Below are 17,886 nucleotides of genomic sequence, written 5' to 3'. Positions count from 1 at the left end.
CGTTGTTCTGTGTCCCAAAGCCGTGGTCTCGGTGTGTGTCTCTCTCTTTCTCTCACTCACTCTGTCTCTGTCTCTCTTTCTGTTCCCTCTATACTTTTTTTTCTTGTGCTTGCGATTGGTAGTGGGTTGATGTCGCCTTTTGTGGAACCGCTTGCCGTCCTTCACGGTGCACAAAGAACTTGTACTTGTACTTCTCGTTGCATGCGAACATGAGATGATACACGATCGTGTACGGTGCGCGCGATAATCACCGTCCTACCCGTTTATGCTCGTTCACACTCGACGAGGGAAACTGGAAATAGGGAAAAAGGAATGAGATTCGAAATGATTTCTTCATTTGGACTAAGAAAAAGAATAAATAGAACGTTCATTGAGACCGTTTACGTGCAACCGAACAGGGGAGAAATGGCGATCTGCAGGCTGCAGCCAGTCGAGGTTTCCCTTTGGCAGTGTCCCGTTGGCATTGTCGGCCATGCTGTTTTATGGGCCAGGTTGTCGTATTAATCTTGTCCCAGTGATCAAGCCATGTTGAAATATCGTGCTACGAAAGAGCTTCCTTGGTCTCAGCGACTCCTAGAATTTTGAGAACTTTTAACGCCTTGGCAGGGGATTTATTGGATTCTACTTGGACAAGCTAATTGCCTAGGTAATTAATTAGCTGAGCATTTTATCGCTTCCTCGGAATTTTTTGGAATTTCTCCTAGGTTTATAGTTAAATTTAAATGGCGATTTTCAATTACTTTTCTAAATTATTGGAAGTAGAGTATAGTAATCGAGTATTTACCTTGATTTTATAAGCCAGTCTTTAGTGGTATTGAGTTGAAATACTTGTCTAGTTAGGGATAGCAGTGCTAGAGAAATTGATTGAGAATTTTGTGTAATTTTTGTAATTTTTGGTGGATACAGAGAGATCCAGAATTTCAGAGAGTATTTAAATATAATCTTAGATCATTCTCAATCATTAGAAATGCTATCTACCATTTGAATATTTAACTTTGTTTAATAAATTTGAAGTTCCTGGCTATAGTTAGAAATTGACAATTTTCAGACTCTTAATATCCTACTTAATTTCTAATTTTTAGTCATTCTTAATAGAAAGTCTGAAATATTTCTGTGAGCCTTATAAATCTCAGAAGCTGAAGACTCGGGTATTATCCAAATTCCCAATGCAAGCTTTTTCTTGTCACGAAATTGTCAATGTCTTCTACTGATTTCCTCCAAAAGAGATTTGAGATCACCCCTTTCACTGTTGAAGCACAATCATCCTGCAAGAAATTCCTGTAAATACGAAAAATAAGAAAAGGTTACATATCTATTTCAGAGCAGAAACTTTTCTGAAGAAAATATAAAGGCGGATACATACTGTGGTGTCATTTCTATGAAATGTCAATATAGAATGATTTTAAAGGAAAAGAAAAATGAACAGTTCCTTGTACGACGAGGAAACACAACCTGTCCGGTTGTCATAAATTTAGCCCACGAAGCAAGGTGTGGTCTCAAGCTCACGATCGGTATGGTAATCTTCACAGTTGAACTGTTTTCCCTTTGTGCCGCAGCAAGATCGCCATTACCCGCGTTATTATGCAAATGGTCGGGCGCAGAGCGTCAAGTGGTCGATCGAAACCAGTTTATCGAGCTGGAAGTTTAACGACTGTACTTCAACCGTTCGACCAGTTTCAAAGCTTCCAACTCCACGGCTATATACCATTCAATAAACGTCAAACCTTGATCCGCGTTACGATCATCCGGCTATCTCTTCATTTGCGTCGAGCAAATGCTCCTAACCGAGCCTGAGCCTAAAACAGAAAAGGGAAACATGAAAATAATGGGAAAAAGGGCGGAAACGAACGGAGAATAAAGGATCATCTGTGTACCCTGCTTATCGCGCACACCGTCGACACATGGCCGTGAAAATACCCTTCACGAGAATCGTATTCGACGCACGACCAGTCCACACACGAGAGAGCAAACCAGCCGAAAAACACCGAAGAGGACAGACGTGTCTCTGTTCTTTCGATGGGATCATGTCGTTTTGTACTTCTCTCCCAGACCCCTGTGACTCCTGCGTTACGATGTGTACATGGGTAAATCGGTGTGTCACGATCGAGTCAAGTACGATCATCGTGGAGGACCACACTTCCGTCAGCCGAAACGGATAGAACCTGCGACGAGGCGAGCGTGATTCGGACCATTTCGAGGGATGAGAAGAAGAGCGCCCTCGCGAGGTTTTCTCCCGATTGATCGAGCCTGCTTTAGCATGAACGCTTGCTCACGGGTCGCACGATGGATTCTTCGTCATGGCCTGTCGTTGGATCCGGTCAAACGCGTACAGGCGGCGATACATCTCTAGAATGCCGGTCGATCAGTCCCCAGCTGACCACTGGCGCCTCCAAGGCGACCTGTTCGGCCGGTCGATCGGTAGTCGCCATGAGACGCCATCTTGACGAGGGTCCGAGAATTGGCAGATAATGGCAGTGGGATGAACCGATGCACTGGAAAGTCCTTAGAATGAGGAGCAATTATCCCTTGCTTTCTTCAAGGTCGGGATTGGTCTGAAAAAATAAATTGATTGAAACAAACTAGAATATTTATTCTTTAGCTAGGAAATTAATTTTGAAATTCGAATTTCGTTAGTATACCGCGTTAATTTCGTTAGACAGTGTTGTAATTTCAATCAGTGTCGTTTAAAATGGAGTTTATGAAATTTGGACTGAATATGTGAGAAGAAATTATACTGTATAGATTCTACGTTAAAAAATACGTCGAAAATGTGTAATAAGATTTTTTCCCAGGAAGCTTCGTTTTCGAGGAAATTGAATTGGAATATTCGTGCGGTGGGCACGCACCTAACTGTGCCCTGTAAATTAATATTTCCGCTCGTGTCGCTTCAGAAATATTCCCAACGAAATCAGTAGCTTTGTATAGTAGTTATACAATAGCTATTATAGTAAATATAGTCCCATTACTTCATTTTCCCCCACCAATCTCCAATTACGTTGCACGGCAACCCAACAAAAATTCGAAGTGAATTTTCTCGAAAACGGGGGCCCGTATGAGAAAATTTTCTTCCATACTTTCGGCTTATTTTTTGACGTAGAATTACAACGTAGCTACTTAACAAGCAAGTACTTTACTACAAAACCGCGGAGCTGAATGCCATTAACCTGGACAGTGGAAGAGCGATGAATATTCAGTTCACATTTCAATCCGACCAAACCGATTCGCCCATCGATCATCCAGAAAATGGCGAATTTTAGTTACAAAGCCTTCTATCTCGTGGTTCCAAAAAAAAAAAAAAGAGGGGGGAAAAGAAAAACGAAAAGCAGAGCTTTGACGAGTCAGTCCTCAAACGAGTGACACGCTGGTTCGCAGCTTTTTCCTCTTAATGATTCCCGCTTGTCGACAGACGGAAACGCGGACGGGGGTTGCGCGCGTTTGCCGAAGCAATTGATTCTGAATTTTCTATCTGTCAGCGCGGTGCCGGCGCGAACGACGCCCGGCAAACATAATTACCGGCTTTAACGGCTACGTTTGCTAATTAGGAACTCTTTTTGTGCGTGGACGGAGCGCAAACACGCCGACGCAACGCTCTCGCCAACCCCCGGGCCGCCTGTTGACAGATTGAATTATTAAAAGGGTGCGTTTCGGCGCTGCACCGCCCTAGTCCGTACAAACTCAGCCGCGTTCGGTTTGCGTCAGAATTTTTAATTCGTCCCCCCCGACTGACTGCGGAATAGATAGAAAAGATAGAAAAGGGAAGAACGAAAGAAACACAGGGACAAAGAGATGGAAGCTCGCTGCAGGGATGAAGCAAAGATCTCTTGTTCCGGCTGGGCAAACGACCACCGTGCACAACTCTTTATTCCTCGGGAATAAGGAAGCTTCCAACTGTATTTCTCTCTGATTTTTTACCCTCCCTTCCTTCGTATAGTGTCGCCATGAATGTAAATACTTGGACCCAGAGTACAGATATTTCCATGAGAACTGCTCATTCCTGGGTTCCTAACAGCTCTCACTGTAGAGTCATTGTCGTTCCCAGTGCATCATAGAGGGCTGTAAGAAATTGTCAGTTTTAGCATTCGTTCCTTCATACAAGGTATCTAAATGAATATGAATACCTGGATCCAGAATGTATCCATATGTTCTTGTGAGAACTACTGATCCTTGCTAGCTCTAGTAGCTACGGTGACCATAGAGTCACTGACGTTTCCAGTGCATCGTAGAGGGTTTGGTGAAATTGGTCTAGGCAAAGAAGGGATCCTCTGTCAGGGTGGCGTATCGTGTATCGTCGTGTCACACCATCTGTCCTGCCTACTGTTTCTCTGCGCTTTTCGACGACCGACGACTGACACGGAGATGCCCGACTTCCACGATTCTTTCGGTTTCGTGATGCGAACGGCGGGAGAGGAAAGAAAAAGAAAATGTAACGAGACCGGGGGACAACACGGATGTTTAAAGATCGGAAAATCAGCATCGGGGGATAAAAATGTAAACGGGAGGAAAGATGGCCGACAGGTCTCGCTGCACACGCCCGGCTCATTGCCTCTTTCACGTACTACTCGCGGCCCGGATGAGATCCTTTTGTTCTCTTACGTTACTTCTCTCTGGTCACGTTTCCTTCCTCGTTTCTTCTTCTATCTCTCTGTATTTTTCTTTCCCTTTCTTTTCTCTCTTTCGTTCTTCTTTTCGTTCGTGTACACGTTATCTATTTGGTTCCCTTTCTCCGTTTCGCCTTGGTTCTCTCACTCGCGTTCCGTGTCTACTTCCGTTTCTTTTCCTTGCGAAGTATGTCACTCCGCGGGAGACACGCTGTAGCTGATCTAATTGGGGGCGGGTTGGTCTTGGACAACCACGACGTGAACAATGAGCGAGTTGTACAACAAAACAAAGACCAGTATGCATGCGTGGCACGAGAAAAGGTAGATTTACATAGGTATATTATTTACTACATTGCGCTTTATATCTCTCTCTCTTACTCTTCACCGTCCTAAACGCCATCTCTGATATATATTCTCTCTCACATCCTGTCCCGAGTTTCTCAGTTTCTCTGCCTGATAGAATACCAAGTATATTTTTCTTTATCTTCCTCTTTTTCATTTCTCTGTCTTACCCCTCCGATTTACCGTACTTCTTCTCACCCTCTTTCTCTTTCTTTCTCGGCTTACAGAACACTGTCTGATTCTTGGCTTCTCGTCCTACGTACACTGTCTCTGATTTCTCTTGTTTACGTTCCGTTCTTCACGGTCGAGTCTGATCAGAAATCCGCTCTTTCTGATCCGCCTGCTCGATCCTGGTTAATCCCGAAATCTCAAAACGTGCTTCGTCACGCGACCGAGGAAGGTGAAAGCAGATTTAGGTGGATTGCAGGTGATCCTACGGAGAACCCCCTGACGATAATGAACCTGTAATGAACAGTTTAGAAATTTAGAATATATATATATAAGAATTATGAAAGAAATTTTTGTAATTTCGTACCAGTATTCGAGTCATAGAGAATTAAAAATTGCCACGAACAGAATTCGATTCTTCCAAGTGGATTCTACGCTAAACAGAGTATTTTTCTCTTTCAAAAATTGATAGTTTTTTATTTTTATTAGAAAATTTGTAGTGTTTTTGTATGCATCTGAGTGCGAATAAATGGTAGGATAACTTTGGTATTCATAATTTCTACTTTGAAATTTTTATCGTGGAAAATAATACGTGAATAAGTAAAAGGAATAATTTCTTTTATAATTTGGGGAAATAACGTCGTTTCGCGATACTAAGAACGTTAGTTTTAATTGAAGTTTCCTAACTGTATGTTTCACAGAAAATAAAATTTCGTATAACGATTCTGAACAGCTTTGAGCTTACCCAAACGTGGCTGTAAGAAGTATGAAACACGGTGACCACATAGTTTTCATAAAGAATAAAATTTCACGAACCGAGTTGTTCTTCTAGAATGCATAGCCAAAGTTTTTACGTTGCCAGGACTTTAAGCATCGTCGTCAGGGGGTTAACTCACCATCAGAGCGCGAAATACTCAAGATGACCAGAAACTTTGTATACAGGGCGGTCCACGTAACTGGGACAAAGTCATACACCTCCTCCCTGGTTGCAATTAAAGGAAAACGTTAGAGAAATGAGGTGAATGGTTCAAGAAGGACCACGGTCTCCAGTACCATATATTTCTTGCAAACGCAACCATGCATATGCATTACATATTTTCTTAGCTTTTCTTTCAACAGATATTTATGTTCATATTCTATGTAGAATGGTATGTGAATAATTGAGAAATTATTTTCTTTTGGTAAAGAATTCTCTGCAGTGCATTATAAGCAATTTTTTGATGTTCTTATAATAAAATAGAAATCTGATCTCTACTTATTGTAGCACACTTATGGATTCCTTAAGATAAAATTGATTCACTGCCTTAAGGAATACTTGTTAGTAATATACATTTGCATTTATTACAAAAATGATGAAATATATCTTACAAGCTAATCGTTTATTTTATTTTTGTTATGGATCACTATTTAATTACAATCTTATATCAATTTATTTATGACTCGTTTATAGTCATTTATAATATATTGTAATAATAATAATTTAGATAGCTTTCTACACACGCTGAAATGAATTTTATCTGTCCTACAAAAATATATAAAATTTTATTTGATAGAAGAGGTATACTGCATAATGCATATGCAAAGTTGCTGAAAGAAATATACCGAGGAAAGTAGTTTTGAACTATTCATCCTTTTACTTAAATGTTAAAGGGGAAATATATGTATCTCTATGGGAAAGCAGGAAGTTTCTTGAACTGCTCTGTATACTTGCACTTGCTTTCCACTCCACGCTCCTAATCGTGTTTCGCCACGGTCAAATTTCAGTGAGCTTGCTCTTGTATCTCACGTCCATGAGACTATGACCAAAGCTGTAAATTAACCCTGCTACGGCTCTTGAGCTGTTTTCGACCAAATTGTGTTCTCTTCTCCTTCAAAAGTTTCCTAATTTTTCTAAGAACTTGCCATACTTGACCAAAGATTTCGACACGTTGATTGCCAGGGTAGTAGCCATTGTTGAAATTAATTTAAAATGCACTATTAATCAAAAATTTTAAATCACTACCTATAAAATTTCAAAAAAATCAATTTCAAAATAAGAATCTTGTTATACCAAAAAATCACTTTAACCAACATTCTGAAGAAATTAACAAAATTGTTTAACATTTAAATTAATATTAAAATTACTAACCTGTAATGATTACTTAAATATAATATATAATTAATTTTACCGAATCAGCTGCATATTTTCAATATCTGCAAAAGACAAAATATATTCATTTTGATTAATTTGGTAATTTCAATATTAGTGCCGAAATAACCAGAAATTCTTATGTTGGTACAAATGAAAAAGTAATTTATAAGTTTTGTATTGATAGTGTATATATTAAAACAGTTAAATATTAAACACGTTCAAACAATTTAAATTTCAAATGCAATAAAATTCGATCCACAATATAATAAAATATACTAACCTCTACCTAGATCAGGGTAATACAGGAAATCTACTATACCTCGGGGAAATCAACGTGTTAAAAAAGTATATTAAAAATTCAAGTAACCGACAGAAAGTTTTATTGCAACGAGATTGCAATTAAATTGAAAAATAAAAAAATTCAAGAACCGCAGCAGGGTTGAAAAATTGGAATCAATTGCTTACCAAAACACCGCTGCAAAAAAATGGCCGCGTTAACCTATTTGTCTCACCGATGCACCGCGAATAGCGCGTTCACCGCCGAGAATTTAGCAAATTTTGCAATGTCCATCTCTTTCTTAAAAATTACTCCTCAACGACTCCACGAACGGGTGTCGACTATAAACAACGAGGAACGCGTCCTACCCAGACGCTTCTCTGCAGAGGTAAATGACAAAGCGACCCAAGTCGCTCGAGTCAGTTCGAATGTCAGCGAAAGGTACGATGGCAACGAACCGATCGCGAAACCGATCTCCGAAGTACGTACACGCTTTCGCTTTTTCACGGCTTCGCAAGAGACTTCCCTTCTTCTAATCCCCCTTCGTATATACTTTCACATGCTCATACGTCTTTGTCTCTCTGTCTCTAAACTCCCTTTTTTTTCGAGGTTAGACTGTCAAGACTTTGTTTTTCCGAAGTTGTTGCGATCTTTGATACAGATTAACCTCTTCGGTACGGCAATCGTATGCCACACAGTATCATTTGCATATAACACGTGTTCTGTAATAAAGAGTAACTTATAATCACATATCTAAATCAATAAATTGCATGAAAGTTGACAAACTATATAACGTAGAACGTAAACAGTACACTAAAGGCGACAGTCGGCTATGTTCGTATGCTTTCGGCTATAATCGGCTCCCGTCGGTTCCCGTCGGCGATCTGTCGCTGGGGTCTGGCGGCCGTCGGCTGCAGTCAGCATTCGTACCGAAGAGGTTAAACAGGAAGGGTCGAAGCAATGCGGTCCTCACTATTTTACGACTTTCTTTCCATTCTCTTCTTTCTGTTTCTCTCTATCTTTCTCTCCGTCTGTCTCTGAGTCTTAGACCGTCTCTCTTTTCATTTCTTTCGTTCGTTTCTCTTCGCCTCAGTCCTCAGTTGTCCATTATCCACTCGCCGTCCTAACTTAGAACAGCATGGCTTCCAAAGCACTCTCTTTAGCTACGAATCAAGAAGTTCGCGCGAGGGTGGGCTGCCCTGACATCACGTTTCCACCATCTTAAGCAGGGTAGAAGTTTCTCGACGTCGTGACGATACGTCATGGTTTTCGTCATCTGATTTTTTTTTAGTATTTTTTTTATTTATTAATTTATTTTATTATTATTGTCTCTATCTCTATCTCTCTTTCTCTCTCTTTCTCTGTCTCTATTGAAATACATATGTCGGTTGCGAGCACCATTAGACGATCTGTGCTTCCATATGGTTATTTATTTTCCGATAAAGATCAATTAGAGTCACTTGACGATATATCGTCGATGATTCTTCTTGTGGAACCATGTTCGCAACGTTCCATGAAGTATGCTATTATGTACTTGCATATATATACATATACGTAAATCTATTTTTATTTTCTATTTTTCTTTATTTTTATTTTTTATTCGAACGCGTGCACCGTAGGCTAGTCTAGACGATGTTGGAGATAGAAGACCAATCATACTTGCGGTTTTTATGTTTTAGGACACTGTTATAAGTACACGAAGAGAATCCTAGATCTTTTACCCCAGACATCTTGTCCTGTTCATGACAAGGAGCAAGAGAGAATGCATCTCCTATTTCTCTTTTTTTCTCTTCTTCCCCCTCTTTCTAAATTTTTTTTTTATTGTTTTCATATATAGCGCATATATAGGGTGTTAAAATTTCATGAAAATGTTTTTTCTTCCAAAATATTGTAATTCCCAGTAAGTCAATTTTTAATTTCATTATGTTGGAAGATTATATACTCTTTCAGTATAGTTTTCTTACCAATAATTTCGGTTTACGTAACAGTATTTTTTCTTTCCATTTGTCAAAATCCCCCCTCCCCTCCCCCCAAAATAGAAAATAGAAAATTTCAAATCTTCTACAGCGGAATAAGTGTAAACATTTTGATGAAATTCGAAATACTAAAGACACCCTGTATATCATTTTTCTTTCGAATCATAGTTTAGTTGGAACTGTATCGTATCACTGTGTTACACTCGTGTATTGTTATCACAGGTATGCATTTACGTACGGGTTTTACGAGCCGGTAGAAATTAGTCGCAGTTTCTGCTGCACTCGTCGAACTCGGCGAGATTCCGTTGTAATTAGCGGCTTTTACATTGGTTCGCTGCACACCGACGAGACGGGGTTTCCCAGAGTTTTACTATTTCGTTGGCCTGCGGGACGGTCGATGAGTTCGCCGGCGAATTGGAATTCGAACGGTTTCGAAATTGCACCGGCGCACATAATGAGCGGGATTCTTACCCCTGCAGAGTAACGGGATATAGAGTTTAGAAAGTGAATCACTTGTTTTTATTGCGGTATAAATAAAATTCCATGCATTTGAGAAAATCGTGATACGAAATATATTTTTTTTTCTTTTTTTTCTTTTATAAATGAGATATTATTTGGGAGAAGATTTTAGTATAAGGGAACTTCGAATGGTGCATTGAACGGGAAATATAATTTAGAAAATGGGTCAATTATTTTTTGTGAAAAATAATTAGAAAATTCCTGGAATAAAATATTCTTTTCTTTTCATTTTTTTTTTTTTTTTTTTTTTTTTTTTTTTTTTTTTTTTTTTTTTTTTTTTTTTTTTTTTTTTTTTCCTTTTTTGAAGGGAGATCATGTTATTTAGGAAGAGCTTTTAGTATAAGAGAATTTCGAATGGGACATTCAACGGGAAATGCAATTTAGGAAATGGGTTTTAAATGTTTCTCGTGAAGAATAATTAGAGAAATTTTAGAATGGAATATACTCCTTTTGTTTTGTTATAGTTTGGGTATATTGGGAAGTACAATTTAGGAAGTGAAGCAGTTATTTTTATTAAATAGAGAAGTTTCATACTGATTCCGAAAATCATGAAAAGGAATATTCTTGTTCTTTCTTTTTTAATATTGAAAATTATCAAGAAAATTGATTTCAAGAAATTGAGGGAACATAAGCTAAATAATTTATTCTAATCTTAAAGATAGATTTGCCTACAATAAATTTTTTGCATTTACATCATTATAGTTCCCTTGATTAATAATAAACCATTTTATAATTTTATAGAATTGTGCAAGGTTCAAAATTAGATAGTAAATTGTTTCTCAAAATTTTATAGAGATATAAATTATAAAATAGTCTATATTTTGTATATTCTATTAAATGAAAATTATTTTTTAAATGTTTCTCATAGCACTTATTAAATTTTGTCTTAGTTGGATTAATAAGTGAAGAATAATTTAAAGAAATTGAAATTCACGGGAAATATCAATCGCCACTTTCTAACTCCCGAGAATACCACGCGAACAGGACAAGTTTGCCAAAGTAAAAATGGCCGACTGCTTATTCGTAGTGTACGTGGAACTTCATGGAAGTTGGAGTCCTTCGCGAAGCTGAAAGCTGTTGAAGTTTCCAAGTAGTCTGAGCAAACTCATCGATCGCGCGAATAATTCAACGCGGTGGGCTGTTGTTCGTAATTAACATACGATGGATGAAAATAAAAAAATGGGTCACTTCGATACCAACTCGAATATCAAAATCGAAAGTAATCGTACCTTAAAAGCAGCTATTTTTAAAAATTATCGGACGAATAATTAAATCAGTGAGATTGGAAACGATGTGAACCACTCATAAGTAATTTTCAATTCCAAAAAGAAAGAAAAAGAAAATAGGGTTGAGTTAGGTTAGGTTAAGTTAGGTTAGGTTACTTTTATGTCCACCATTATAGTAAATTATTACGATAGTATTTATTTTTCGTTCCTTCTTTCACCTGGTATATTTAAATACGAATATCATTTAGTATACTATTTAATTTTTAAAGATATTTACTTGATATGTTCCCAATTTCACTAATTCGAGTAAATAGGTTATCAATTTCTAAAATGCAGTAGAAGTACAAATTGAGGAAATAATTTTGGATGACTTTTCTGGATAGTGTTCATAATTTTCCTTCATAGAAATTATCTTATATTTCAATGAAAATAATAGTATAATCGGAATAACAAATTTTTAAATATATACTAAGTCACGTGAACTTAGAACTATATTCTATTTATCACCTTATTATTTTCAGTTATTTTTCTAATAAATAATAATTACTTTGAAACAAGGATATATTCAATATTGCACACTTTCACGATAATCTTATGGTTCTCCAGTTTCCAAAGCATCTCCTACATAGTTAATTTCTTCAGTGGGTATCATAGGTCTCTCCTTTGACGTCACTGCTCATGCGCAGTAGTCACGTAATGGCCGTCTCGCACAGCAGTAACGCGAGGAAAGCCCTATCCAGATAAAACAACCTTCACGCTGTCCAACAATTTTCTACCGTACTTAAAAACACTCGTGGGTCAAATTCTAAGATCATTCTCGATCATTCCAATCTATATTTAATCGATCATAAATTGAAACATACGAAATACAACGTATGCAATAGGTAAAGCTGAATAATGAAGAGAAATATGTCCAAAGTGAAAGAGATACGTAGATGCATGCTTCTCTCTTTCCTCCCTCTTCTCTTTCTCTGTCTTTCTGTCGTCCGTTCCCCTCGAAGGTCGTTCCACCTTACGCCCCGACTGTAACTCCCGCTAGATGTCGCAGTCGACTAGTCGATTAATTCCCAGAGACTCCTCGCGGCGAGAATCGAGTTCGATCCAACCTATGACGTGTAGTATGCCGTACGTGTGTAGACGTATTCTGGATCACAAAGTGTCCTGGATTCCTCGGCTTCCGGTCCTTAATAGCGCAAAGCGATCTCCAGAATACCAGGCTGTACATTGCTATACACGTCGAGTAACTCGTTCGAGTAATAGGACACTGGTGTAATATGTAATATCGATAGAGAAGGACGCTCGCGAGATATCGACATTTTTGGTTATCGATAAAGCAGTTAGCTGTCCTTTTCATTCGAGTTCGTTTTCACTCTTTGTAACGCTACGGGATTGAAATATTCTATGGTACATTCGTATTTCTTTTCATTTTTCCAATCTCGAGAGCTTCTAAGGCTGATTATTAATATGCTTCTGTGACTGAGGAGCAACGTTGTAAGCCATATTTTATTTTCTTCTTAAAGCAGACTAATTTTGGAGTTTTAACCTCTTAGGCACGATGCGCCACTATATACTTAAGTATAAGTAAATAATATTTATTTAATGTACTTTAATATACTGTCGTGTACCGATGTAGCGGATTTAAAATTGTCTTTTCAGTCGAGTTCGAGATCGAATTTTTATTTTTGCTTTTTCTTATGGAATTTCATGATTCCATGAATATCTTGGAGTATAACAAGTTGTTCTCCTTTTGAATTATGCTGCACTTCTTTCAAGCAACGGCATAAAGATCAGAAAAAGAAAAGTAGATTTATCGTGTTTTTCCTCTGTGATCTTCGATTATAACTGACCTTTGAGATCCCACCAGCCACTCCGCTAGTAATTTGTATTCTAAGCAGTTAACAACAGTCAATAATAAAAAAGGTGTCGCGGAATAAATGAAAATAAATGAACTATAACTTTAGTCGTTCAGCAAAAATTGTGTCTCTATTTACATAATCAGGTTATGAATGCAAAGCTATAAATTTATTTCAGAATTGCATCTCGTCTAAAAAGAAATTCTCAGGTCAAAGTCAAATTGCGGAGAATTAATTCAAGGATCTCCCATAGACCTTTGAAAGCATGAAATTGAAAAGACACGATCATGGTACCTCGTAGCTCAACCATTATGGCAGTCTCAGAAACTCTTTCTCTCTCTTCGAACCAGTTCCTTCTGCCATAGCAGTTTACTTAGTTCCATTGCCATGAAATTCGATATACTTTTGTTTATAGTACACCATAAGAGCTGTCCGGAAAACATGAGACGTAGGTAATAGTTAATACAGTACTGCCCGCATAAGCGTCCGGTACTTCCCCGTGGGTTCTCAGAACTGGGTTCAGAAAATATCGTCAGAAATGCGTGTATAGTGCGTTCGAGAAAAGGAGGCACAGCATAATCGCAGAAAACGATGACCGATAATTTTCGTCACCGTCTTCGGACAATAGCGGTCACTACTTGTGATGATGGCAGTGTTAATGCAGTAAATCAACTGTAAGGACATAAACACTGTGCCTTCTTCTCTCGAACGCACTATACGTACCTTACACCTATATCGAATGTCAGTGTCCGTCTCGTTCTTTCTCCTTCCATCAGTCAAATTCTCAGAAGTCACCTAACCCAGATAACCTTTCAGCCGTGGTCCAGAAGCGCGGCCGCTAGAGCGCGCCACCGTAGCTCCGCGAGCTGTGCGCGTGCGCCGTACCGTTAATGGCGGAAGTGAGTGCGGCAGGAAATTCAAACGAGTCCGCGGATTCGAATTTCACGATCGATCGTACGACTGACGTTCGTCTCGCGTGCGAAGCAGCGTGGCGTTTCTTCTTACGTTCCCTCGAATAATTTCACTGTATTTTTAGTTCCTCGTTGCGTGTGGTTGTCACGCGAAGTACACGTTGCCGTGCGTGCTCTCGGAGGAGCGTGACGTCTCGTTGAGCGAGGATAAAAGAGGAAAGAAGCGAGAAAAAGGAGAGGTATCGTGAAAGGTGGACGAAAAGCGATACAATTTTATTTATTTTTTATTTTCTTTTTTTAATTTTTGGATCGGGGTCCCAGGAAGTCGGGACGACGGGGTCCCGCTGGTCGTGATCGAGGAGACCATGGAAACTGGCCTTAAAAGAATCCGCGGGTTGACACGACCGTTGAATCCGAGACGATCGATGGATCTAGGGATTTTTAAAAAATTTTCTCTCTTTCTATGTCTCTTTCTCTTTCTCTTACAGATCGGTCTGCCCAACGGGTGACGTATTTTGGCGTATTTTCATTTTCCGTTTTATTATTTTCCCTTGGTCGTTTCTTCTCGATCTTTCGTTCCTTCTTCCATAGACAACTGTCATAGACGACTGTATCATTTTGTTCATTTTTGTTCTCTTGTCTTCTTGTTTGATCGACGATCCTCGAATGTGAGACGCGCGAGGAAAGCAGGCAGATTGATACTATATCCTATACTTAGATATATTTTATCGGTGTCTTCGTATATACCCCCCTCTGAAGCACTTCTTAACCGAACCCCCAACCGGCGGCACGTGTTTTTGTTGAGCGTTGGATTTTGTTCGTCGTTGTTACAGATGGGCAAGCTTGGTAGCAATCCATTGGCTGGGCTCGCCGCTCTCGGCCTCGGAGGCCTTGCCACACCTGCCAACACCGGTGGATTAAATCCAGCAGGTACGCAGAGAATGTATTATTTCGATGTAATATCTCGCGGTGGCACTCGTGATATTAATTTATTTATTTATAGCGCACAGGACAGGCCTATTTGCTTGTCGGGTTCATAAGGTGCACCGAGAGTTATACCTAACCAGAGTTGATATGCGAGTAGTGGGGGGTTATCAGAAGCGAAATAAATTGTTCTCATTTTTATTGTAAACTGGACCAAGTTAGTTTCAAATTATTAATTAATTAAAATCAGTGTTCTTAACCCTTAACGGTCGTAAGTTACCTCTCACGTGACAACAGTACTTTGGCGCTGCAGTCGTACGTCACGTGGGAGGTGACAAGATGGAGATTTTTCGCATATTTACCGAAACCAGCTGTAAACTAGTGAAAATCACGTATAGAAAGCTAGTGTCCGATAAGGGTTGATATGTTTCATATCGCCATCTTTATATTTTTCGCGTAACTAAGAAAATTGTATCTTCTATTATTCGATACGTTATTTATTGACTCCATTATTGCTTGGGAAAAGAGTACGCGGGTTTAACTCTAGATGGCACTGTGCACGCCGAGTAATGGATTCCCATGTTTGGACCCTTGAGTCCCTAGACACTGAACACCCCGAGTAATGGATTAATTGAGCCCTAATGATGGAAAAAATTCGCATATCAATTCTGGCTGTTCCAATTTCAGAGTCTATAAATTATTATTCTATATATATAACGTATTCAGTTTTTTTCGTTCAGATCGTAACCTCAAAATGTAACTTCGTTCAATAAAATTTCTCTCGCGAGCTACAGCATAATAGAGAGCCTTATGCAACGCGGTTTTATTTTAAAAACAACTTTGTTCTGCCAATACAATGAAGCCGTACTTTGGCCGGAAACCTTTGGCACTCGCCCGTGCGTTCTCTAACCTCGATATTTTGCAAACATTTTCTTACGCCGCGGGAAACTTACGAGCTTCGACCTGAAAACCGAGCGAAACGAACACGCGGAATCGCGCTGAGCGGAAATGTTGGTTAAATTTGTTTCAAATAAGGGAAATGTTTGTGTCCTAGCATTAGCGGCACTTGCTGGTAGTCAGCTACGCACCAGCAATACGAACAGGCAACAGCCAGCGGCGAACAATCAGACGCACGAGATGACAGTGCCGAACGAGCTTATCGGCTGCATCATCGGTAAGGGCGGCACCAAGATCGCGGAGATACGCCAGATCTCCGGCGCCATGATCAGAATCAGCAACTGCGAGGAAAGGGAGGGTGGCGCCACGGATCGTACCATCACCATTACTGGAAATCCGGACGCTGTGGCATTGGCACAGTATCTCATCAGCATGAGGTGAGTACTGCGGCACTGGTGCTAGATGTCGCGCCGGTATGCCCGCCATGTTGAAAAATGTCTGCGATTCGGGGACATTGGACCATCTCGACCAACTAATCCCATAAAAACTCTCAAACATCGAATCTTTTTAATTAATTTCGAAATAAATTCGATTAATAAATCGAATACTCTTCTATTCTCTAAATTTATGAAATAAAATTCGTCATTTAGCAAATATTATTAACACGTTGACTGCCATGATGGCCACCCATAACCTGCACAATCGTACAAAATAAAAACGCATAAAACACGAATACAGGAACGTTTCTAATTTTATAAAGATTAATTAATATCCTTATAATTGTTAAAAGCAGGAAGTTCACATCGGAACCTGTTAGAAATAATTCTTTTTTCAGAAATATGATACTTTATCGTCTTTCTTGGTCATTCTAGATGATGTTATTATAATACTCGCGGCAGTCAGCGCGTGTGAAGCGTAAATCGAGATCGATGGTCCAACGTCCTCTAACTTAGATTCGTTTTTTCCTCTCCGTTCGAGAGGGAGAGAAAACATTGTTTAAGAATTCTTCCATTATCCCCATCGGTACATGTTGAACTCGTCCCGGCTACGTTTTGCGAGAAATCGCGACACATCACCACCACCAAGCCCCCACCAGAGAGGCCCCTTTAATTTTCTGGTTTCTTTCCTTCTCGGGTCCGACGTTGACTCTCGTCGGATCGCCTCGATTTACGTGTACATGTCGCCGGTGTAGAATTTTTGACGCCACCCTGCCCCCGATGACGGAGAAAAGCCCACCCTCTGACCACCCTCACCACCGGAAACAAAGAGAAACCCCCTGATTCGCCTGTTTTTTGTGTTATACTCGTTCCTCCCGTAATTACGACCTTTCTTAGCCTTGGTGTCTTGAAGGTGATCAGTGAGACTAAGGGAATAGTCGCATTGCCGTCATCGCGACACCTCCCATCATGTTTGTTACTGTTACTGTTGCCTCTGGCGACGACGCGCTGGTTACAACGACATCTCTCTCGGTTCTTACGTTTTTAATTACCCGAAATCCACCGCGGACGGGGGCTGTCAGACCTGGACGATGCCTCGCTCGCTCGCGTGTAGCAAACTGTAGCCAGAAGTGCGTCGTTCATCCGGCACGTCGACGCCAGAGAAAGTGTCATGAAAGAGGTGGCGGCGCCGTCAGCTGGAGCCTTGTTCTCCGGCAAGGGAAGAGTTGCACGACAACGAAGAAAGGGAGTTCCCCCGTTGTGTCGGGGGTCGGTGATTCGTGCAACGCGTGTGTCGCGTGCCGCCACCTCGGTCTCTCTAGCGATACAGGTGAGATATTCTCGTAGCGAAGTAAGGTTACATAGCCAGAGAAGACGCCGCAGCACCGCGTACCATGGGATCGCCGTCAACGCGGGGAGCCGCCGGAAGACATCTTCGTCGGCCATGACGGAAGAGGATCTTAATCCTTTGTTTCCAGGTCCTGCTTTCCAGGTCCAGTACCCTGAGTATCCTGCAGACACAACTCCGCTCAACATCTGTTTCCCATTTGTCGCTGGCTGTCCTTTCAAGCAATAAAAAAAAAAAAAAAAAAAAAAAAAAAAAAAAAAAAACAGAAAAAAGAAATAA

The 17,886-nt window shown here is 39.9% G+C and overlaps 1 protein-coding gene across 3 annotated transcripts in view; it reads left to right on the top strand.

Annotated features, from left to right (window-relative positions):
• The window catches only part of mub (poly(rC)-binding protein mub), a 99,243-nt gene that overhangs the window by 70,651 nt on the left and 10,706 nt on the right, over window positions 1-17,886 (top strand). For all 3 annotated transcript variants that reach the window (XM_017897472.1, XM_017897470.1, XM_017897471.1), the window contains exons 6-7: window positions 14,835-14,931; window positions 15,980-16,259. In XM_017897472.1, the coding sequence (XP_017752961.1) occupies window positions 14,835-14,931; window positions 15,980-16,259 (377 nt within the window). The remainder of the gene's footprint in view (window positions 1-14,834; window positions 14,932-15,979; window positions 16,260-17,886) is intronic.

The sequence above is a fragment of the Eufriesea mexicana genome, unplaced genomic scaffold (genome assembly GCF_001483705.2).
Source record: "Eufriesea mexicana isolate 0111107269 unplaced genomic scaffold, ASM148370v2 scaffold500, whole genome shotgun sequence".
NCBI classification, from domain to species: Eukaryota; Metazoa; Arthropoda; class Insecta; order Hymenoptera; family Apidae; genus Eufriesea; species Eufriesea mexicana.
This window is presented reverse-complemented; position numbering and strand designations above follow the sequence as displayed.